We start from the raw sequence: 23567 nt of genomic DNA, 5'->3' as shown, positions 1-23567 counted from the left end.
AATGAACTGTAACAGAACATGTAAATTCTGCTGGTTTTTGTTTTGAAGGGCTTGGATACATATCTGATCAATGTATCAGCATCTTTTGGGATGAGTGAATTCTCAGGCTGCAGCTTGATCACAAGCTAGAATCTCAAAATCTGCTGCTTGAGTTGCACTAATCCCACAGGCAGTAGTCTAGTATTTTGGAATCTACTCTTAAGTGTTTATCTGTTGCACAGGAAATAACAGTGAAGTATTTCAGAAGGGCTTAAACCCTTAAAAGATCTACTTTGTACTGTCATATCAGCTGCTCTTCAGACTTCTAATACCACTTCATCTACTCAACATGTTGCTTACATGACTTTTCAGTGTTTTGCTTACTCAAGAGCACACCTGAATTTTAGTACTGCTTCACATGCAATCTGGTATAACTGTCTAAACAGAATCCAGTGGAAGTGCAGATGAGATCAGGCTTCTAACAAAAAGTGGGGTGTTAATGACATGCAGAATGACTCAAATATTACTTGGGATATGGAAGTAGTTCAGATTCCTTTTCTGTATGTATTTTTTAGGAGCTTTTACTTCTTTATGTGCATCCTTGTTGAAATTCAATATTCTTTCTCTTCCCTCTAAAAAGAAGTAAAACAAATATATTTGACTACAGGAGGTGAACAGAACTGAAATCCCCGCACTGTTCAATTTTTAGCAGGTACTGGTACTTAGGCCTTGCTGAATCCATCTGCACTGCCTGCCTGAACTCTCCATGGTGGAAGCAGCCTCTTTAATCAGATTTCAAAGATGGCCATTATCCTCTGCTTTGTCAACTTCCACTCCCATCCTGCAGCTGCAGCTATACTTTGCTTTATTTGACTGAAGCATTAGCCTAAAAACAGAAGGAGCTTTCAGAGCTTTTCTCTGTGAACATCATTCCACTTATTTGTTCTCAGCCTGCTGGCTTAGCCTCCGCTCACACTGCCGCAAATTATGCACGACTGGGAGCGGCTTGATTAAATATTCCAGTAAAGGTATTTGTAAATGCTTGGTGTCTCCTCAGCTATTGGAAAGCTGAAGCAAAGTGCTAAAAACATGAGGGGATTGACTTACAAAGTTATAATGTATATTCCATTCTTCAAGAGGTTTAAAAATAAAGAATGCAGTTTAAACACGCATCTAGGGACGTGTGCATGGGGCTTTTTTGGACCTTTTAAAATTAGTTGAACCTGTGTTTTTCTGTCACCCACTGCCATTTTAATTTTTTGGGTTATTTTATGTACATCCTTAGTGTACAGTGTGATCACATCATTGCTTCTGATCTTTCTTTAACAAATCCCTAGAGAATTATGCAAGCTGTGCTTTATAAATTTATTTTTTGTGGAACAAAAATGTGCCTGCTGGACCCCTCAACACAGGAACTTGCATTTGAAAACCACAGGCTTGTTTTCTCCAGGACTCAGATGGACCTGCATTTTACCTCCACCCCACTGCTTTTTCAAATGTAGGACCCTGTATTTATTGCTGAATGTGATGCTAGTGAGTAAATGGCCTACCTCATTACTTTGTGTCTTTTATGCAAATGAAGAATTGTGTGAGGAAATTACATTTTTTAGATTTTAGGCCCTTATTAAATCAGACTTTACTGATTTCCCCCCCATATTTTGTGAGAGAGTCTATAGAGTATGTGCAGATCTGAAAATGAAGAGGTTTTTGTGCAATAGTAAAAAATGATAAACATATGGAATAACAGTTTTGGGTCTTCACAATGCATAACAAAACCTTACACAATCAGTTGTCCTTTATCTTCTTCAACAAGGAGACAGATTTAAATAAGGTAGGACAGGGGAATCGGTGGGCTAGGAACATTTTCCACTACTTTATCTTTTCCTGAAAGTCTGGTTTAGTTTAATTAAAGCTCATCTGTGGGAAAATAACAGTTTGTGCTGTGCCTTAGGATATGACAATAATTAAGTCCTATGTAAACCATGAATTAATTTCTTGGAGTTAATGTCAAAAAACCCCATGGAAACTGTAAAAGTATTATAAACTATAATGATTAGGATTGCAAAATAATCAACTGCTTTTGGCAGCTGATGTGAAATACAAAGTAAGGTGCTTTATTTTACACTACAGCACAGTATGCCAGAAAATTTTAATATTGATTGATATTATGATTATAAGATTATATTACTTCATTTATTTTCCTCACAGTGTTATATTGCATGTTTTATGATAATTGTTTTAAACTGTGATATGTTTCTATATTTTTAATGTTCATTTTTGTTGAAAAATTACCTTATTGAAACTTTCACTATGGCTAGTGCTAGTTATTGTTAACCACAGTGTCTGGTTAATTGCCTCCAAATTTCTGCCCCAATTATGGCTGCCTCTCTTGCTCTGGCAGCTGCACCCCTCTGGCACATCTTGTTCATTGAATCCTCTAACTGGCAGATCCAGGGACAAGGCAACTTTGTGCCATTAGTTCTTGCTATAATTTTCTGTCTGTGGAGGTAGTAAACACAGTAGTCAAGTCACTTTTCAATCTATTTTTCACCAGCTCACCATGGATGATGGTATCATCCTCCAGGGTAAGGCATTCCCTCTGTTTCTCAAATCAGTGCTGTGGCTTGTCTCTGAATTCTCGGCCTTGTTTCAGCTGTAGATATCAGAACTGTGTGTCCATGTTGTTCTCTCTAAGACCACCTTGTGATATAATCACTTACTCCCACTTAACCATTATCTTTCTGTCTAAGCATTGCACTGGAAAATACAGTCATCACCCAGCTTTAGTGATCTCTCAATGCTTCAGGCAATGCTGCTTGCCAGACTGTCATCTGTGTTTTTCATTTCTTGCTCTTAAGTGTAATTCACAATTTGCTGCTCTGAGATATTTAAATGTGCTTGACTTACCAATTAAATCACATTCCAGAGCTGCTATATTCTTATTAATCACCATTCTTTGTCATCCACACATTTTAACACATTCAGTTATGATTCACATTTATGTAATCACTGAATAAATTAACCCTTGGACTTGAAATACCAGTCCCTGGGGAAGACCAGAAGAATGCTCCTCTAAAATCATGATTCACACTTTTAAAAAGCCCTATCAGCCAGTTTTTCAAACCCTCACACTGATCCTGCATGGCAGTTTCTCTGTGTGAATACTTGGCACCATAGCCAGGCTGTAGCATCTCTCAGAAGCAGCATTCCAGTCCAATCTCCAGGACCTACCATCATCCCAGGAGCAGTTACTACTCCTGCAAACTTGAACAAGAGGCAGCAATAAGTCACTGCTATTTGTATAGGTGCAAATGTTAAATACATTTTGTATGAAACTGAAGTTGAAGCTTATGGAGTATCGATGCAGAATTGTTACATGTACAGGATGGTCACCACCCACCAAGGGAGCAGTTCTAAATACCTGATAGGGTTGGGTTTCAGTAACATGTGTGAGTAATCTAACAGCTGGAGGCAATAAAAGATTTGGTCTTGCAGTAAAAAATTTGGAAGGCGAGTGGGTTTTTTCCCTCTGCTTTTCTGTAACCCCCTGCATAAGTGATTTGTCTGTATTTTTATTATTAAATTTTTGTTTGCGGTGGTATTTCTTTTGCCCTGCCTTACATTAATCACCTGCTCAAGGTACTGGAAAAGCCTCAGCTTCCTATATCTCAACCCTGTTTTGCAAGTCTATCCAAGAAATAGAACCACTGAGTTATGAAAGACATTTTGAAGGTTGGAAATAGAAGATTCTGTCTTGAAGACACAGCTTCAAGTGACCACAGCTGTCATAGGTGTCATAGGTGTGGTATATGGGAATATAATCAGCACTCTGGTAAGTTTTGTAAAATCATCTTACACTTACAGTTATCTCTATTTCCTTGCCTGGTTTGTTAAGGCTGAGATCAACTGTTCTCTCTTTTAAATTGATGGAGTAATTTTATTCCTAGCAGTAAAACTTCTTTCCAAATACAAACCAGAGAAGTTTAGTGTTTCCATGGTGTGCATATTAGCAGTAATTATTATTAATAATGTAAATATCTGCTCTCAATCATAGAGTGCTTTTAGGATTTCTGATGTTCTTCAGTTGTTTGAAATGGACATAGATTTAGGGTTATCTTTCTGAATAATAAAAGAAAATAGTCACCTTAGCCTTTTTGTCCTGTCACACAAATAAAAAAAAAAAAAAAGTGCAAAGGCTTGTAAGTCTTGTAGGCAAAACTCTGTGAGTGAGTTTATTTTGGAAAATACATACTTCCTGGTGAATAATGATTTGCTGAAAAAGACGAATTCAGGCAAGTCAAAAGTATTGGAAAATTTGATTCAGCAAATTCTATTTGGCCGAAGCAATGAAGTAATCTGTAAATTGTTCTATGTATGTGTGTTATATGTATGCTTTGTGTACATGTAGATTTGTCTATAAATAAGTACTTTTGTAAATGCTAATCAATTTCTTTTTGTAATTACCAAGTTATTTAGGCTGTGTCTGTTGGCACAATATAACTTATTATTTGCTGCACTGTATTCAGATATAAGAGACGGGTAAAGCAGATTTTAAATTTGTTCATCAGTAGGTTTCCCGGAGTACTTGTGCTCTACTCACTGCTCTTGTTACTATCAGCTTACAACGCCATGCCCAGGTGCCTGGTTATGCTTACAGGCTGGGAATGCCCTTGGGGTTGGAGCATTCCTCTGAGACTGAGGTAAGTGCTAAAACTTTTTACATATTACAAAGAAATTTGGCCTTTGAAGATAATCATCCCTGAACTAAGGAAAATAGGAGGAAGGATTAGATACAAAGGAAGACACCAATTTATTCCTCCTACTCAGTTCTGCTTATGTTTCTATGCTGTTTGAGAATTTAAACATTGCTTTTTAATCCCTTATTAAAAATAAATTAGTATGTGTGAGCTCAAATATTTGATAGTATATAAACCACCCTGCTTTACATAAGATACACATGTATTTTTATACATACACATTGTCTTAAGTTTTTTAAGAGTGGGGGTGAATAAGTATGAAAACAGAAGTAAATCCATTCAGATCTAGGTGTGAGACTACTTTTATGTAGTGGAATAATAATTCACTGCTTGAGGAGATGAAAATAAATAGATGATTTCCCAGCCTACTTGCATCTTTTAGGAATGTACTTTGGTCAATCAAACTAGAAGAGAAGCCAATGACAGTTGCTGCAAAGAACAAATGGGAGGCTTTTTGAATCAGAAAGTTCTCCCAGAAAATGATATTGTAACCAGCATCAGCAGATTTATTTGTATAAATAAATATTTGTATATTGAGAGCAAGGAAAAGTGATGAAGAAAACAAGGAATATTTAGCCTGTGATGAGTGTAGCTAATACTGCTAAAGAAGGTGAATCTTTTGAATGTTAGGTCAGTTACCATTACTTGCAGCTCCTGTTTGGAGCACTGAGAAGCCTGCACATGTTGTTGCACATTGTTCTAAAGCAGTGTGATGATATAAACAAATTTTTTTAATGTAGTCAAATTGATGCTGTTAGGAAGGGGAGAAGTCAGAGAGAGAGCCCTTTTGTCATCCTAAATTCAGTGACCTTGGTCAGAGGAAACACCATATCAAGGAGTCTCTCTACGTCCAAGTCTTGCAAAAGAGTGCAAATGAGTGTTGTGATAACCTCAGAGCTAGTGGGACATGCTATGACAGGCATCTCCAAAAGTTTTCTAGCAGTAAGAATGAAGAGTTGAAGGCTACAAAGAGTGCTCTGAAGGTGCCTTTGCATGTGGTTGCTTGGAATTAAACTGGGCAGGGCAGCTTCTGAACCCAGTTGGCTTTGAAAGATGGTGAGAAGCGGAAGGGCTGAACTTTGGTTCTTGCTATGAAGAAATGCATCAAATAATTCAGGACTGGCATTCAGGGCCCTGGAAGGTAACAAGTATAGATAATGAGTATAGGTAAATAGAGACAGATATTCAAGTATTTATGTTGTACATTCAGGCCTGTGTTTCAGATGTGGGATCACTTTCTGAGCTGGTACATCACCAGAGGTCAGTGCAAACAATCTCTTAGAAGAGATTGTGTCCATTATCATCTTATTTGGAGTAGACACCCACAATTTAGGAAAATATCCATAATATCACCAAAGATTATTTAAAAAAATCTTCCTGAAAATTGATTCAGTATTAATTGGTGATAGAATGAGATGTTATACAGGCTCACCGTTATAAATTAGGAGATCAGAATAAACATACGTTATATTATTGTGGACAAAATTCTGTTTGTAGAAGGATGAATTAGATGTGCACTTTTCAAAATTTTGAACTTCAAAATATTCCAGCAAGTCCTTGTGTCCTTACAAAAAAAGAAAAATAATCAATCAAGCAAAAAAAAAAACCCCAAAGCCCAAATCAACAACCCGATATGGAAGTTGCTCTTTAGCATTTAGCCTTTTGCTTTCAGAACTCGTCCTTTGCAGGCTGTTTCAACATAATCTAAACAGCTGTGCCTATGACGAAAAGAACAAGGCTTCAGAAGTCCTGTAGTATCTGTGGGCTAGAAGAAACGGATTTATTAATATATGGTGAATGGTTCTTCACATGAGCATTTGCTTTGAACAGACTGGAGCGTGCTCTCTAAGTACCGTCAGTATCAGAAAATAAGTCTTGCTTTATCCTCTCCTTTCTGTAATGCAGCAAAGACACCTTATAAATGGGGAGCAAAGCGACCCTGAGGATGGCGGTTCACAGTTTTCCCTGTCAATCAAATGCATTTGTGCTGCCCTGCGATAGCACTGAATCCTTCATGGAGCACTCTGTTACTTTACGTGTGCGGCAGCGCGTTAACCCGCTGGGACCGCACAGACTGATGAGGCGGTGCGGAAAACACGCACCCGGATTCTCGCAGCGTTTTCACCGCAGCAGCTCCGTGACAGCAGCTCCACGACAGCAGCTCCACGACAGCAGCTCCACGACAGCAGCTCCATGACAGCAGCTTGATGACAGCAGCTTGAGCGGCTCTCGCCGCACCGCGCGGCCGCGGCGCCCGCCCGCCCTCCGCGGGAGCGCTCGGGCCGCGGATCGGGGCGGAGCGCCCGGTCCCGCCCGGTCCCGCCCCGCCCCGCTCGCCGCCCCCCGGCTCCCTCCCGTTCCCCGCTTCCCTCCCTCGCTCGCTGGGTGCCGCCGGCGCTGGCGGAGCAGCAGGCGGGCGGGATGGCGGCGCGGGTGCTGCTGCTGCTGCTGCTGGCGCTGTGCTGCGCGGCGCTCGCTGCCCGCGGGGCCGCGGCGGAGCCGGCGGGGGGGGCCGCCAGCCGGCGGCGGCGGCTGAGCGCCGAGGAGGGCATCTCCTTCGAGTACCACCGCTACGCCGAGCTGCGGGAGGCGCTGGTGGCCGTGTGGCTGCAGTGCCCCGCCATCAGCAGGATCTACACGGTGGGGCGCAGCGCCGAGGGCCGGGAGCTCCTGGTCATCGAGATCTCGGACCGCCCCGGCGAGCACGAGCCCGGTAAGGGGGGCGCGGCCGGTGCCGCCCGCACCTGTGCGCCGGTAACGGCGGCGGGCCCGGCCCGCACCTGTGCGCCCGGAACGGCGGCGGGCGCTGTCCCCGGAGCGCTCGCTGCGGCACCGGCACCGCTGTGAGCCGCAGCCGGCGCGGAGCGGCTTCGTGCCGCTGCCTTTAGCGCCCGCTGCGGCGAGAAACGCCCGGATTTCCCCAGATGCCCGGCGCGGGCTGGCCGGCAGGGCAGCGCTAGCCGCCCTTCCCCGCACGAACCGCAGCGCCCGCGGAGCGGCGGGGGCGGCCAGGCTGTCCCCGGGGATGGGTCACCCACCGCCGCACGCTGCGGGAGCCGGCACGCGTGCCTCGGCATTCGGGGGTGCGCGGACTTAGAGTTTGGGACGCCTCGATCAAAGGGAATGGGACCGATGCCGTGCGCTTGTGTTCCACCTACGACTGTGTCAATTTCGTTGTTTCCGCTTTTAGAATCGATAGTGTGCTAATGTCAGTCTGTGACAGGGCTTATCCGTGAGGGCTGCTCGGTACCTTTGGCCCAGCCATCAGCCCTCTGCAGTCATGTCCTCACATTTCCCTCTCTGGGTTACAGCACAGGTCTGGAAGTCCGTGACTTTTAGGCGGAGGTGTGGCTTCTGTGGCTCTCCAGGGATTTGGCCAATACAATTAGTGCTTAATATTCTGCTTTAATGCCTGAATATAACCTTGCTTTGTGTCCTCAAGAGACTTAATGTTAGAGCTATAGTTAGAGGTTATAGGATATTGGACATAAGCGGGTTGTAGGAGGAAGGCAGGGTAGGAAAGCATTGTCTTGGAATGAAAAATGTAGGGAATGCAGTGAAATTTGAAAAATTTCTTTGTGGTGCGTTGCCATCTTGATAAGAGGGTGTGAGGATCCCAAAGCTGAGAATGAATCTATTGCTGCTGTGTAATTTGTACGCTAGAGTGATAACAATAATTCTGGGATTTTGCATTGCTGCCGGGGAACAGCAGCTATAGCTCATTTATGTGGCCGTTGTGTCAAGCCAGCTGAAAGGGACAAAAAGAGCAGCACACGGTGCAGCTGAGATGGGGCTGTGCCTCTTCCTGGAGACACACTTCTCTTGGTGTTAGTGATGTGAGAAAGGGCTTGTCATTGAGCCCAAGCTAAAGGGAATCCAGCAGTATATGAAGAACATACTGCAAAAATGAAAAATTCCTATGGACTGCATCCACATACAGGCTGTAGACAGTGTCAAACATTTCCTGGAACATGCTGGGCGCCTTACTAAGGGAGCCCTATAGACAAAAATGCCACATGTTGCAATGTCCAAATCACATGTCAGGGAATGTGATGAGGCCTGGCAGTCTTTAGTGGTGGATGCTGAAAATGCTGGTTTTTGAAGGGGATTAACTAGGGTTTGAACCACAGCAAATTCATTGTTTTATTTCCATCCTCACTTTCATTCTGTGAGGTTCTGAACATTTCTCAAAAAGTGGAGCACTACTCCTCTCTGCAATGCTGCTTGGGAGAAACTTGGGGTCTTTTTGGGAAGGGCAGCAAGACAGACCTCATGCATAGTTACCCTTGCACTCCTTAGAAAGAATTGTAAAAGCATTGATACCATCCCTGCTGCTTTATTACAGAACCTAAGCACCTATATGTTGTGCCAATGGTTGCATTAGAGGTGTTTTCTTCTTAAAAATGTGCCCTTTCTTCTACTGTGTGGTAAAAGGCAGCCCTGTTTATTTTTCTATGGGAGCTTTTTTAAGCTGTGCAGTAAAAGAAGTGGAGCCTTGTACCAGCCTTGGCAGGAAATGTGAGACTGATTCTGCTCATACCTGAACGGGGGACCCTGCTCACTCTCAGCATCCATGCTTGATTCTCAGGGCAACAACCAGAGTAAGGATATTTTGTGTGGCAAAGCTTGCAGGATCAGAATCTGATTTATCATCATCTATTATTATTAAAAAATGATGGAATCAAAGACACGCATATACATACCGATAGTTACTTTTCATTTTTCCCAGACAGCCAAAAAGTTCTGAACATAATCTATTCCTGCAGGGCATCCTGAGTGTCACAGGATTTATTTTTTAAATATAGGGAAGTATGAACAAAATATATGCTGTGGTTTATAGGTTTTTAGTCTATAGAGAGCTCGTGGTTCTGGAAGGCTGATGAGTTCACAGGGATGATACCTAAATCACCTAGTGAACAGCTGTGAAACAAAAAAATGTTTGTGTTCACTTAGTGAGCAAGCTGATGACAAAATAGATCAGGAAAGTGTCAGCAGAGCATCAGTAAAGACTCTTTGTACTGAGTAAAGAGGCTTTGTACTGAGTAAATCAAATACTGCATATACATGCAACCATTGCATAATCACATGTATTGCATGGCTGTGTAGCCTTGTGTGAATGCATTTGATCATGTGCAAGCATATAAATCAACTTCCATTTTTGAGTACCAGCTATTTTTGAAAATTAATTTGTAATATATGTGCAATGTTTGAAAAAAATTGCTGGAGAGAAATAGGAAAACTTCAGAAATGTGCTTTAGACCTCCAAGGCAACTGGAAAAAATCGTCAGTGAATGAAGAAACTGGAACAAATCATAAAGGCCTCGTTTTTTCCTGGGGTAAATATTCATTAGGAGGTTTTTTTTTAAGTCCTGATACTGCATTGGAAGTCAGAATGACTTCATGTGAGCCAGTCTGGTTTCTTGCAGAGTCATACCACTTGTCTTTGCAAATCTTGGGAACCTGAATTAGTCACTTGCAGACCGTGAGCTGAGCCTTTACTGAGCTCCTCCCAGGGACACGATAAATGCCAGGAGCGTGAGGCTGCCTGAAGGTTCTGATGCTGCATTAAACATGAGAGAATGTGCTGCCTTTCTGCAAACTTGAGCACCGCACCACCTGTGCTTCAACTGTGCTTCCTGCCAAACAGTGTTTGGACTAATATTTGTAATTTTGTGCATTTTGTGGGGTTTTCTTGTTGTTCGGTTTTTTATAAAATGTTTGTTTGGGCGTTTATTGTGGCAACGATTTCTTTAGGGTGATACTGCATTTGTATGGGAGATTAGAACCTGCAGTCACTGATGGAAAAGAAGCCCTTGAAAAAGGAAAAGCACAACCCAGAGATGAAGGTATTTGAACTTGATCAAGTTTTATACCAAGGCAGAAAACATCACTTTAAGTCACTGAGGACAAGGCATGAAGGCAGAGAAGACTTGAATGAGTTTGTGTCAGTGGTTATGTGTAGAAGGTGTTGCATGAACATAGACTGGAAGGAATCAAAATATTTTGGAGTAGCTTTGATTGCATGAGAAAACACAGTTTCATCCCTGTGCCCACCAAAAATTGGCAAAGTTGACAGAAGCCTGTGGACAGCAAGGTCAGATAAAATGAGGAGAAAGAAATTGTGAGAAGTTGATGGTGGACCAGGGGAAAACAGGACATTTGATGGTAAAGCACAGATTTATTTTTGTTTTTCCTGGGACAATACTTTGCCTTAGTTCACATGCAGGAGAATACTGACGACTCCTGAGAGAGGAAATAGGCTCTTGCTGTGGATGTCTGATGTTCTGTTGAACAGAATGTTAATGATTTTATTGTTCATCCTTTTCCCCACAAGCATCTTTAAAAATACTTCAAATGGAAGGAAACCACTACTAATTTGTAGTAGAGTGAGGCAACTGGTTTTCTAGAAAATGACATAGTTTGCAGTTTCAAGCAAGGCATCCTGAAGTGGTGAGGCAGGAGCACACGGTGTGTGAATTGAGCAGTGCAGCTGTGACTTGGAACGTTCACAGGGCCCTGTGGGTGTGACTTCAGTCAATTTTATGAGGTGCAACTCAGCTACAATAATTCTTGGACCCATCACTTTATCAAAGACTCCACTTGGCAGAGTGAGGAAATGAGCTGGGTTGGTCACTGCTGGCACTGAGCCTAAATAAGCTTCTAGACTTCCCAAATTGCAGCTCCTGTACTAGCCCCTCCAGAGCCCCCAGATGTGAGGCTCTCAGTTTTCTCACACCGCAGCCATGCAGTGCTAGAACCATTTCCTCCTGCAAAAAAATAATTAGAGGGTGACTAAGAGAGAAGTGAAAATCATGGCTCTATATTGATGAATAGAGAAATCCAAGATCTGTCTGCTAATACAAACAGGTTTTCATTATGTCACTACAGTGCTCCTGTAGTCAGCTGTGGCACCAGCCATGCAATCTGGGGCTTTCAGTGGTAAGAAGTTACAAATTAAAGCTGATGAATTCACAGGGAGAAAAATTGTTTCTCATAATGCCTTTGTCACTGTTGCACAACACCCATTTTACAGCTGTTTTAAGAGAACCATGAGCAAGTGCTGCTCTTTTTCAAAAGAGAGAGCAGGGAGAAGAAGGAGCACACGTGTAGGAGGCTGCTGGGGTTTCAGGCCAGCATGGGCAGCAATCAGCTGTGCCATTGTAGGTGGCACCCGGAGTGGGGAGACCACGGGATGTCACCTGTGGGTATTATGGGCTGTCCTGCCTCAGAGTGGGTGCAATGCTGGGGTTGGTGGCAGGGTGTTGCGTCCCTGGTGATGTCAGAAAGCACACGGCCTGTCTCTTGGTTATGGAGGTGTCATCAGACACAGCTGTCCTAACCTCATTAGCTACACTTAATTGCACTTGATTTTCTAAAGGTCTTTCTTTTCCTTGCGCCCCAAATCTGCACATAAAAATCTTATGAGCTCTTTGATTGGACCTGTTGGTCTTTCCCATATTTGAAAAGCATTAATACAAATTGCACATGGCAAGAGCTTGCTATTAAATCTCGGTATGAGAGAGCCGGCCCAATTTGTGTGCTCGAGGTTTAAGCAAACACCAGTTTTTATCAAGGGCCACTCTTGTAGTGTTCCCTTTTTGAAGGGAGATGTTACAGGGCTGGTTGCTGGTAAATGTGTGTGCACTGTGCTCACACTCACCCGGCTGCACTGCAGAAAGGCAGGGGCTGTAAATAGGTCGGTGTCAGCAGAGCACTTTGTATCAGGAACACGGGAGATGCTGTGCTCACCGTGTTGTGCTTTCACCCTTTCTGTCAGCTGTGGTTGAGCTGCTCTCCTGGCTTAGGTTTGCAATCCTCTTTGGAGGTGAGCTGCTGCCTGGACACCTGCAGCCCCAAAGGAACGACAGCAGAGCAGCTGCTGGTGTCTGTAGGGATGGATAGAAAATGCAGAGTAAAACATGGTTAAACTTATTTCTCGTGTAGCCTTCTGCATTTGGAAAATTTCTTTCCTTTGAGCCTCAGGGAACAGATTTTCCCTGTTCAGAGCTTGTGAGGATGTTCTGGCTTTCTCATCAAAAACTGTCAGGGATTTGCTACTGCTTCGCCTGCTGGGAGTGCGGATCTGGGGCGGGCTGTACCTCCTGCATTCTACAGAGGGCTGAGAAGCTGTAATTACCTTTCCAGCAAAATCCCTTGTGGGTTTTTGTGCCGGTTAGGGTATCCCTCTGAAATCACCCAGCCAGGGTTTGGCCTGGGGTAGTTTCTGGCAGGACGATTTTAGTGCTGCCTGCACTCAGAGCGGGATGCTCCGTGTCCTTCACAGACCGTGCAGGTTGGGCAGGTCTCGGGAGGGCTGTGGAGCAGCACGAAGATGGCTGCATGTGCGTGCTGAGTGAATTCTTTAGACTTTTAGATTCTTCTTCCTTAATTTTATCTTTCTTAAATAATATTTCCTTAATAGTTCTGATTTCATCCTGTCTCAGTCCTCGTGTTCAGCCAAAAATAGAGGTGTGGAATACAAAGCGAGAAACGTCTCACAGAACTGGTGCAAATCAAGGCGAGGCAGACACATTTACAGATCTCATTCGCAGCTCGTTGTTAATGCCATTCACGTTCCCATTGAATCAGTGGAAATTCCCAGTGAGTGTGGCTAGGCAGCTGTGCTAGGCAGCCTGCAGTGTTCCCGACACATACAATGCTCCCAACTCCAAATCGCTTCACTGACAGGTATTTAAAGGCTTCCCTTTTGTGTTAGAACATTTAAGAAAGGGTTAATAGCAGCTGTGTGCTACCTGCGGAAACACAGTGCATCCCAGCTACTGCATCCCAGCAGTTATCTTGTATTTACTGGAATAACACAAATGGCAAACAAGCCGGGGTAAAAAGGTCTGTAATCATTAAGAATAAACATGGCTCTACAGAAGGCAGTTGTTTTACTTTTCAGACTTGAAATGAGTCTGAGTATGCAGACTATTCAGGGTTTGTTGGTCTGACCCCGACTGCTTTTGGCAGTCCCACTCCTTTTGAAAGAGTTGATTACTTTAATTTCTTTCAAGGAGAAGAGTTGTCATCACCTCCCACACCTTCAGATTGCCTTATCAGTTCCCAAAGAAAGCAGAAGGGGGCCTGTTTTGTTATTGTCTCGGCTTAAAGTGATGTTTTATTAGGGTGGCAATAATGTAAACTCCAGAGAATTCGTGAGAAGTCTATAAAGCAGGGGTATTTCCCAAGATTTTGTGACGTGTATTGTCAAAGCCAGTAAGTTGGAGTTGTGTGATTTATCTAAAGTGTTCTCGTTATTAAAATATGTTAAAAATTTTTTTCAGGCAAAACTGCTTATTACTCTGTAATTTAGTAATCAATATCTCAAGACTTTAAATAACTTGGAGGGTGAAAAACAGAAGACAGGTGTTCTGATTTCAGAATAAACACAAATTTTTGGTTGTAACAGTGGAGTTACAAGACTCCATGATAATTATTATCAGCTAGACTCAGCTGATAATTTAGTATTCAAACTTGTTTGGAATTAGTTCTGTGCTCCTTACATCTAATTTCTGTTTTCAAAGATGGCATGTGATTTAGAAGCCTACATCCTGGGCATGCATATTCAGGCTGTAATCTCCCTTTTCCTGGTCGGCAGGAACACCTCTTGGCCAGGCTGCAGCCCCTCTGAAAGCATCTGTTTTCTCTACTGACTGTCAGAGGAGCTAACATTGGGTAGGATTCTGGCTTAGGAATGTGTGCAAGAGCTTATGGTTAAGTTCTGGTGAATCCCAGCCTTCATGTATCATCATCTAATGTGCCTTGTTGTGCTTCATGTGCTATTTTTGCAAAACATACAGTGTATGAACCCTGTCTAAGCCTTTTTTCAGCAGATTATTTAAGTCCTCATATCTATTTTAATTCATGTTCCTCCTAAGGAAAAAAAAACAAAAACCAAAACATCATGTCACATAATTTTTTGATCTACACTTACTCTTTAAACAAAAGTCTCATGCATGTACTACCATGGAGCCTTGCTGTTTTGGTTTTTTGTTTTTTTTTTTTTTGTTTTTTTTTTTTCCCCCTCCAATTGGATAGGGAATTAAACTGTGAGGACTAGTAACTCAATTATCTTAAAATTTTGTGGAACTAAAAAAAGTGAAAACCACAGTATGTACTTCAAGGCTTCTGGGCAAGGTAATTGAAATGATTGCTGGGGTTACAAGGAGCAGAGTAAAGGGTGTAAACATCATTTTGGAGTGAGGCGCACATCAAAAGCCAGCATTCAGTGAATTCAGTGCGAATGGGGTGTTATGTATTATTATTTTCTAGTGTGCTGGGGCTAAATGAAGACATCAAGGGTCTATTTAGTAAAAACGTTGGGAAAAAATCCTTATCAGTAAAACAGAGTAGGCAGGTTTGATCTGCTGTGGGGCAGGAAATGGAGCTCTTTAGTCTGCCATACATCAGCTTGTATCATCTCAGGATAAGGGTGAAAGCTGGTGGTGTTCTGGGAGCTCTGCAGAGCAACAGTGCTGAAACTGAGCTAGTCCCAGCTTCATGTGCTGGGGTTTTGGGTTTGGGAACAGAAGTTCTGCCACATTGTGAAGAAATGACAAGTGAAGTATGTGCCAAAGTGCACTGGCAATAAAGTTTTTGGCTCTCTTGCTGCTTTCAGGGGCACTGCTGGGGGAAAGGACACTGGACTAAAAGTGAGGTGTTGGTCCATGGTGCCCTTCCCTTTGAAATGGAGGTTTCCTGCAGGGTGCCAGCTCTCTGCTAGCTGAACTGGCACTGGTCACATCTTCCTGTCACAGCAGCAGGTATTGTCAAAGAGCTGTGAGGTTTGGGTCAATATGAAGCGATATGTTAGAGATATGTCTATGCACTCTGTACAATGAGTAAGGTAAGAGAGGATCTTGAGTCATAAACCTGTGGCTGGCAGTTCCAAGGCAGTAAACATTTGTTTTTAATTAATGTCCAAAGAGAGACATTTATAACTGCATAAGCTGGTAGCTGCTTCCTGGTAGTTGTTCATACGGAATTGTGAGGAGAACCTCACATCCTTGTTTGCTTGCAAGTGAAGTCCCATGGAGACAGGTGTTCTTTGCATGGAGCTGCACGTGGCCTTGGAGTGTGAGCTGCCTGATTTATGATCAAAGATACTGTTCTGGCTGCAGAGCCTGCCCAAAGCAAGAACAACCTGGTATAAAATTTCGATAGCCGAACTGAATTTCATTTTTATATCTTTTATTTTAAAGCAAGCAAGCAGTGCTGGGTGGCTGGGGAGTCACTGCTCCACTCATGGCACACACCACTACAAGTTCACCAGAGCATATTTACTATTTCTAAGCCTACAAAGCATTTTCCAGTGTACTTGTGTTAGTCCAAATCAGCAAATATCAACAAGCTGGGATCAGCAATTTCATAATCTTTCCAGGTGGTCGTTGGCTTCCTGTCCCTCTTGTGGTCATCTGGAGGGAGGCCTTTCACAGGTGTCTGCTGTACCTTGAACAAGTTCATCAAGCTTTTTATTACACATAGGCATTTTATTACACATTAATTGCTTTGTTGCAATATCCCTTAGCTTTACCTCAACTTCCTCTATTTTATTCTAAGCATCAGTTGGTTTTGCCATCTCATCTCTTTTACTTTACTATACTTCTGGTTTTTTTATTCGAATCTTTATTTGGCAATTTGGTCAAAAAGTTTCAGAACTGTTATTTGTAGTTATCCCAGAGAACATATCCACTTTCAACACAGCAGATACAAGCATTTGCTGGTGCCATTGCTGATTGACACGAATCACAAAAGCATTTTTCACACAACCTGAATGCCATTTTGAATGCCTTATGCTTGGGGATGCACTTGCCTTAAAGCCAAATGAACAGAGTTGTTTGATCAGGGGAGACTGTCGGACTGGCCAAAGTTTATTGAACTGTTCTCTTGGCATCCTTGCTAGGCTAATGATCTGCTAGGTGTCTAGAAAGTATGGCATAGACATTTGCCATATTAGCTCTCCAAACAAAAGAGAAGACATATAGTACATTGCTATGAGAAATGCAGCTAAGGGTTCAAAGATACAAAGAAAGTGGAAGGAGAATGAGACATTTCAAAGGTTAAAACTTTCTGCATAGTTATGTTTCCTGTACCATCACATTAGAGATATCTGGATAATACATGTGTGAATTACCACATGCTCGTCTCCTGACATTTTTGGCTGCAAAACATTAATCTGAATTTTATTTTTGGGTCCCTCAAACTCAGCATCACTGTCCTTCAGTTGCACATTGTTGTCCTTCAGTATTATAAGTGGTGCATTCCTTGCACATTGATCATTCAAAATGAAACTTTTTTCCTGTGCTAAACCAAATACTTTGCTGTTTTGGCAGCATTTTGTCTTATTGCACAGAAACACAATTCTAGAACTATAAGCAAAATTGGGGCGAGTCTAAGACATAAATAGACACTTTTTACCCACCTGAAAAATGGTGCTTCAAAGGAAGCCTTGTGACTATGGTAAGCTGACTCTCCATGTCAGATCTGCCCCCCATGCTTAAATTTTTCCTCCTACCCAGCTGCTGACCATCCATAAATCAAACTGAAGTCAGTGGGAGCTATTCATCTGAATTTAAGCAGGAGGCTTATAAATCCTGACAATATTGAATCCTAAATGTTTAAGCCAACTTGCATGTGTATTCTAAAAAAAGAAAGCTAAATGTGACTCTAATTCTGTAATAGGCTGCACTTAAGGAATGAGTGGTCCAAGTTTATGCTGCTCTTGATGAAATGTCTTCCTTCTCTTTGGTGACATCAGTACATAGAGGGATGGAGAGGAAAAAAAGCTGTGTGGTTGGGAGCTGGGCTTTCACATGCTTAAATTTTAAACATTGTAAGACGTTGTTTCACGGAGAGGAAAATCTGTTTTGTGGTAAAGGATGGCTGGCTGCTTTCCTGGCTCTGCTGGGAATTTTTTGTGGTTTTGGGTAAGAGCACCCTCTCCCTGTGACTCAGGTTCTCCTCTCCATGCCTGTGTTCTCAGCCTCCGTGCTGGGTTTGCGTGTGGCTGTGCAGTGTACCAGGTGTAGAGGTACTTGAGAGATAGCATGTGGCTCAGCGTTTGATCTGCCTTTAACAGGCAGTTCCTACCTGCTTCCTGTCAGACCTTTCCTAGTAGCAAGGAGCCCCAATATTTGTGTTGACTTAGCTATGCTAATGGACATATGGTGAGGAGTCTCTCCAAGAGCTTCTCTCCCTGTTTGCCTGCTGCAGATACACAGTTTTTTTGTTTTGTTTAAAAATCTGCTTTCATATTAGATAAATATAAAGAAGGGAACAAATCCTTTTCTTCTGGCGCTGATAGGGAGAGTCACAACAGAGACATCAATATTTGCAGGGTTTCCACGTGTTGCAGATATGGGAAAAAATCCATAGTCAAAATAAATACTGGTAACCTTCAGTGGAAATCTTTCAGTACAAATCTTTAGTGGAAAAGCCTATAAATAAACAGAAACAGAGGAACATCTGTTCCTGATACTCCATGAAGCAGCTGATAAAAATAAAATCTGTATTATAACAGTAGCCAATACAAGATGAAAAAGTACCTGACAATGGCATACCTCCTGAATAGAGAAGTTTAGGAGCCAAGAAGCTCATCTGACTTGAAAATTGAAGAATTGTCTGAAATAGATGTTGCCATGGAGACAGATAGGATTAGCAGCCTGAGACTGATTTCATTGGTCTGCTGCTAGCACAAGTTGCTTGTTTGAGTAGCATTAATATGTTGTCTCATGCTGCTTTATATGCTGAGACCATCTGGCATTAGTGGTATTTAAAGGTGCAGTCCTGTTACGGAAGGAGTTGGCCAACACAGTTCGATTTATGTCTGTAAGACAAGCTAAAAGAGTTACAGGGACTTTGAAAAGCTGTCTTGTGCACAGAAATATTCTGAAAAATCACGACTTGTGCAGAGATGAAGTGGGGCTTTGGGAAGCAGCACGAGGAATTTCAGAAGTCTGCTTTATACTCAGTCAGCACATATTTGAAATATTCTCTGCACAAATACACACTTCTGCATGTTTCTTCAGGTGTGAATGTGAAGGCAGCCACGTGTTTTCAAAAATAAGCCTTTTCACTGCAAAGCTGCTCAGGAACTACAGCTCTACCACCTTGAACCAACACAAGATCATATTGTGTATTGAGGAAAAGTATGTTGTAATGTTGCAGTGTTAAATGAAGAAATTAAGGTCTAACCAAACAAGAGTTCCTTTAGCTTACTTCAGAGTCCATGATTTCAAGAAAAGCATATCTTCTTTTAGTTTGACTGTATACCTTAAAAACTCATTTTTTTAGCAAAGGATTTGATAAGAAAGGCAGTTTGTAGAGACTAAGATAAACCTTATCTTTGATCTATTTATATCAATGAATCTTCATCTGCTTTCCTTAATGCCACTCTGGAGTGGGAGTTATCTTCCAAAGGAGCTTATATGTCACTGCTGACATTCCTCAGATGCTTATAAATTTTCACTATTTTTTCTTTTATAATTATTATCTTGGTACTTAACTATTCTCAGGACTTTTCCCCCAGACAGAGATGAATGGTTAGAATGACCAAATAAGAGCCAGAAGATATTGCTGTCTGAGTTTCAAGTTCCAGTGTGGAGGTTTTTCTGGAGGCTGGGCATGGTAAGGAAAGTGGCTAGAAGGAAAACTAGCTGGAGGCTTTGTTCTCCTGGATCCAGACTTAAAACTGGATGGAATTTGAAGTCAAGTCTCAATAATTATCCCTAAGCTTGATAGGTGTTTTTACATTTACATTACATTTTTAGAGCTTACTGATGTTCTGAAAGTACTGATGGGGAAGGCATTTCTAGCAGTGCTCTGCAGCAGTGTAACATTTGTCCTAAGGTATTGATGTGATTGATATTTCTTGGATATTAATGTGAAGTGTGTAGTACAGTAATAAAATGAAACAAGGACATGGGGTCTGTTACACAAATCTTTAGGCTTTAAGCTTTTATTCTGGAGCTCTGACTTTGGTGCCAAAACAAATTCTTTATATAGTTTTGCTTCGAGTGCAGGACCCAAGAAATACATAGCTGTGAATGTCCTCACTCCTTCAAATAGCTTTAGAATGATTATGTTTGGTGCTTAATGTTTTTACAGCTTAGTTCTGTTTTAACAAAATGAATATAGGGCACAGGAAGAAAGCCAAATAACTTGTATTCCCAGCCTGCTCCCAACCCCCAATTCCTAGTTTGCAAATCAGTTTGCTCCCTGTTTTGTTTGCTTGTTTTTAATGCTGCCATTCAGTTCTGTGTGAAACAAAGCTTGGGTGCAGTTTTGGGTGTCAGTGCCCCCCAAGACCCCTCTCATGGTGATACAGATGTTGCTGCCACAGAGCTGTTTGCTGCTGTTACCCCTGAGCAGCCTTCCAGCATTACCTTGTCATGTCTTGTAGCCTCCCATGCATCTTCCTGTTCTCACGACACATCACACTTCCACGATGTGCCAAAGAATTAAAGTCACCCTGAGAGGCTGGGATGCTGCCCCTGCATGGTTGTGGGCCCTTTGGTTTAGATAAACCCACAAGTTAGTATTTCCTAAAGGCCCTGTGGGGCCAGGAGTATCCTCCTCCATCTGTGGGGGAGGATCAGGAGGGATCCTGGCCTGAGGAGCTGGGCTGTAACCGCCTACACTGCTTGGTATTCTGGGTGCTTGTTGGTTTTCAGTTTTATTATTCGTACTTAAACACTTAATTTCTGAAGCTGCTGGTTTTGGCCAGATGCTACTTCATTCCTTCACATTATTTAATTTGTTTCAGTTCTCCAGATACTGACATTTGACATACCAGTATTTATAGTCTAGGAATGAACTTTTGTTTTTTCTCCATTCCATTCATTTTCAGGGATAGAATGCTGTGTCAATTCTTGCTGCATTTCCATAGCATTTAAATGAGCTGACTGCAGCTGATCAAGCTATTCACTGAATATTTCAGTGTGAGAAAAGGTGATAGAATTGAGAAACAATAGCATCTGAAATAGCACCAGTTGTGCTACATAACATTCTGCTGAGTTGCAAAGTCTGGTGACTTGACTGTCTGAAATTGAAATAGTTGCAGTCAGGCTTTCTTGTCTGGAGTGTCCAACACAATTCTTTAAGTTTACTATTAATGTGAAGTGGAATGAATACAGATTAATGTTTCTAAAGTCTGTGATATATTTTGCCAGTAGCCCTGAAAGCAAATGATATGGCAATGTGCTTTTGAAACAACCAGCCACAGATGGCTAATGACACATTGTTCTCAAAATACCACTGCAATAGCACTGTAGATACAGTAGATTTATTTTAACAATAGATTTTCTATATTCAGTGGATTACTAAAATATGATTCCCTATGATGGGGGCAGTTTCAGAAACTTGTAGTTAAAAGCAGCTGAATCATCAGAACATGGAATGTGTCCTGTATGAAGAATCAACAAAAGGCTCCAAAAATGCTTTGTTTAAATATAAACAGAGCTGTTATTAGACTTATGCTTCTTAAGATTTGTCCCAGGAAAATTGCTCCTTTGGATATCATTCCAGTGCTGCTCCTGTAATCCCAGTAAAATCACAATATGAGGTCAATCTGGAGTGCTCGGTTATTTGATGTGAAGGCCAGAAGAAGATTTGGTGCCCATGAATACCTCTGACTTCTCCTCAGAGCTGCAGAGTATTTGTTGTGCCTGTGCTGCAGCTCACCCTCTGGGACCCTGGGGCAGCAGGGCTTGCACAGCTTGAGGCAGCCTGTGGTAGGGAATCATTTGGTATCTGAGATGGCCAGACACCACAGAAACTGGAGATACTGTCTGGTGCAGTCCAGTCCATTCTCCATTTTCTCTTTCCTAGGAGCTGAAAGGATTAGGATGATCTAAACAAGAAAAAAGGGGTTCTTTAGTGTCCTCTCTAATGACTTAGTGGCATTTTCTGCTTAATACTCATCCACTCTCTAAAGACTTGCTAGCACTGAATATAGTGTGTCTAGGAGTTCCTTATTCACTTGGTGTCAGCATTTACTTTGTGTAGCTTTAAATATAAATTACAGATCTCATGTTGGTTTTATTATTTTTTTCTCCAGCATAAAACTCATTGATGTGAGGCAGGACATTGAGCATCATGCTACTAACTAAAGTCAAGAGTGCTGCATGTTGCAAGGGAAAAATGATCATCCCCAGCTGAACAAATTAAAATTTACTTATTGTTAGTGCCTGCATCTAGGACCACTTCCCAGATTATTGGTATTAAATATATGAACATTGAGCTAGAGAGATTGTACCCTATTGCTGGTATAAAACATGTAGGTCAAAACCTCTGCAAGCTTCCAGTTGTGGTTCAGATTCATTGCACCCTAGAAAGTGGGGAATGGTATTATTTTTCTATACAAAGATTAATTTAAAATGTTTTTTCTTCCTTTCTCTTTGCTGCTATTTCTATCCTTTTTACCCAGCTTTTTTTTAGTCACTGCAGTTGCCTTTTAAAAGCAGGCTCTCAAAATACAGCAAGGGTGAAATAGAGGTGAGGAAACAGAGAAGACTAAAAAAATGTGGCTTTGCTGCAGATTATGTAGAATTTCTGTTTTCTCCAGCCTTAAAGGCTTCATTATAGGCTGTATCAAGATTGTACTGTCTAGAAGGAAGCTGTAGTTGTAATGTACAATAAGAGCATGGCCCATTAGTCAGCAATCTGTTTATAGCATTGTGGTTTAGAGCAGAAACCCTTTCTGTAGGAGATTCTCCAGCAGAATCTCAGGAAAATTGAAGCAGCTGCAGCTGTAAAAGGAAATGTACATTAAAAAGGCCAGGGAGAAACCACAGATAGAGATCCTCCTCTGTTATTTATAGCTGTTTCATTAAATGCCCCTTTCAAAGCTTTGAACAGAGATAGAAATCACATTTACATTTAGATACATAAAAGGAATACACAAATGATGACATCAGTGGCTCAGCAGATGGCGAGATGATTGCTGCAGTCCCTTATGAACTGGGATCTGTCATTGCAGTTGTTGCCAAATGCAAACCTCTGAGCAAAAGAGCATGGGGTTACAAGAGATAGTAACTGTACAGGGTCTAACCTAGTGTCTAGGAATAGAAGCAAGCAAAAAGAATATTTTAATAATTTCACCATTCAAAAAACAGGACTGTGGATCAAACTCTTCCCTGTGATTGCTTTAGGCTAGAAATAAGTCCAATTCATTTCAGACATCCTGCTTTTCTCTTATTTTCCCTTTGGTTACCCTTGTTACTCTTTGTTGTTTAAAAATACATTGAAATTAATGCAGAATATTTTCTCATTTTGTTTACTTGGCAGATTGAGTAGCCCTTGTTTAATTTTTGAAGCAGTTTACAAGATGTGCGTAAGTGCATTTCAAGAAATGTATGTCAGGAGTTGCTTCTTCCAGCTTTCCCATTAACTGCTTCACACTGTATCTTCCAGGGTAGCAGTCAAAATGATAAAGTGTGAAAATCTATGTGGGATTCAGTTCTGTATGCAGTGAAGTCAGTTGAAGCTTTGCCAGTGACATTATAGGATCCAGAGTTCGATATATTGCTTAAACTATTAAGTACTATAAAAGCAAGACTCAAGGGTGAGCTATATGTGTCTTCATAAGCCATTATTAATAATATGAAATAACATACCATAAATTAGAATAATGTGATTGTGTGTACATGTTCATGTGTATGTGCACATTTTGTATCAGAAATCTTCTGGAAGGTCCTCATAGAAAGGGAAAATCCAATCCCTCAACTATTGGCTGTAGAGAATCTGGTTTTTGGGCTCCATAACAGAAATTTATCAATCTGGATGTGAAGATGCACCAATCTGTGGGGTAATTGCTCTGCTGATCTTTAA

At 41.7% G+C, this 23567-nt stretch overlaps 1 protein-coding gene across 1 annotated transcript in view; it reads left to right on the top strand.

Annotated features, from left to right (window-relative positions):
- The first annotated feature begins 7142 nt into the window (after positions 1–7142).
- Positions 7143–23567, top strand: part of CPE (carboxypeptidase E) — a 55331-nt gene continuing 38906 nt past the window's right edge. Inside the window, exon 1 of the mRNA XM_058024066.1 lies at positions 7143–7449. Within this exon, the coding sequence (XP_057880049.1) occupies positions 7158–7449 (292 nt within the window). The 5' untranslated portion in view covers positions 7143–7157. The remainder of the gene's footprint in view (positions 7450–23567) is intronic.

This window comes from Melospiza georgiana, chromosome 5, assembly GCF_028018845.1.
Source record: "Melospiza georgiana isolate bMelGeo1 chromosome 5, bMelGeo1.pri, whole genome shotgun sequence".
Lineage (NCBI taxonomy): Eukaryota > Metazoa > Chordata > Aves > Passeriformes > Passerellidae > Melospiza > Melospiza georgiana.
The sequence above is the reverse complement of the archived record's forward strand: the minus strand, read 5'-3'. Positions and strand labels throughout refer to the sequence as shown.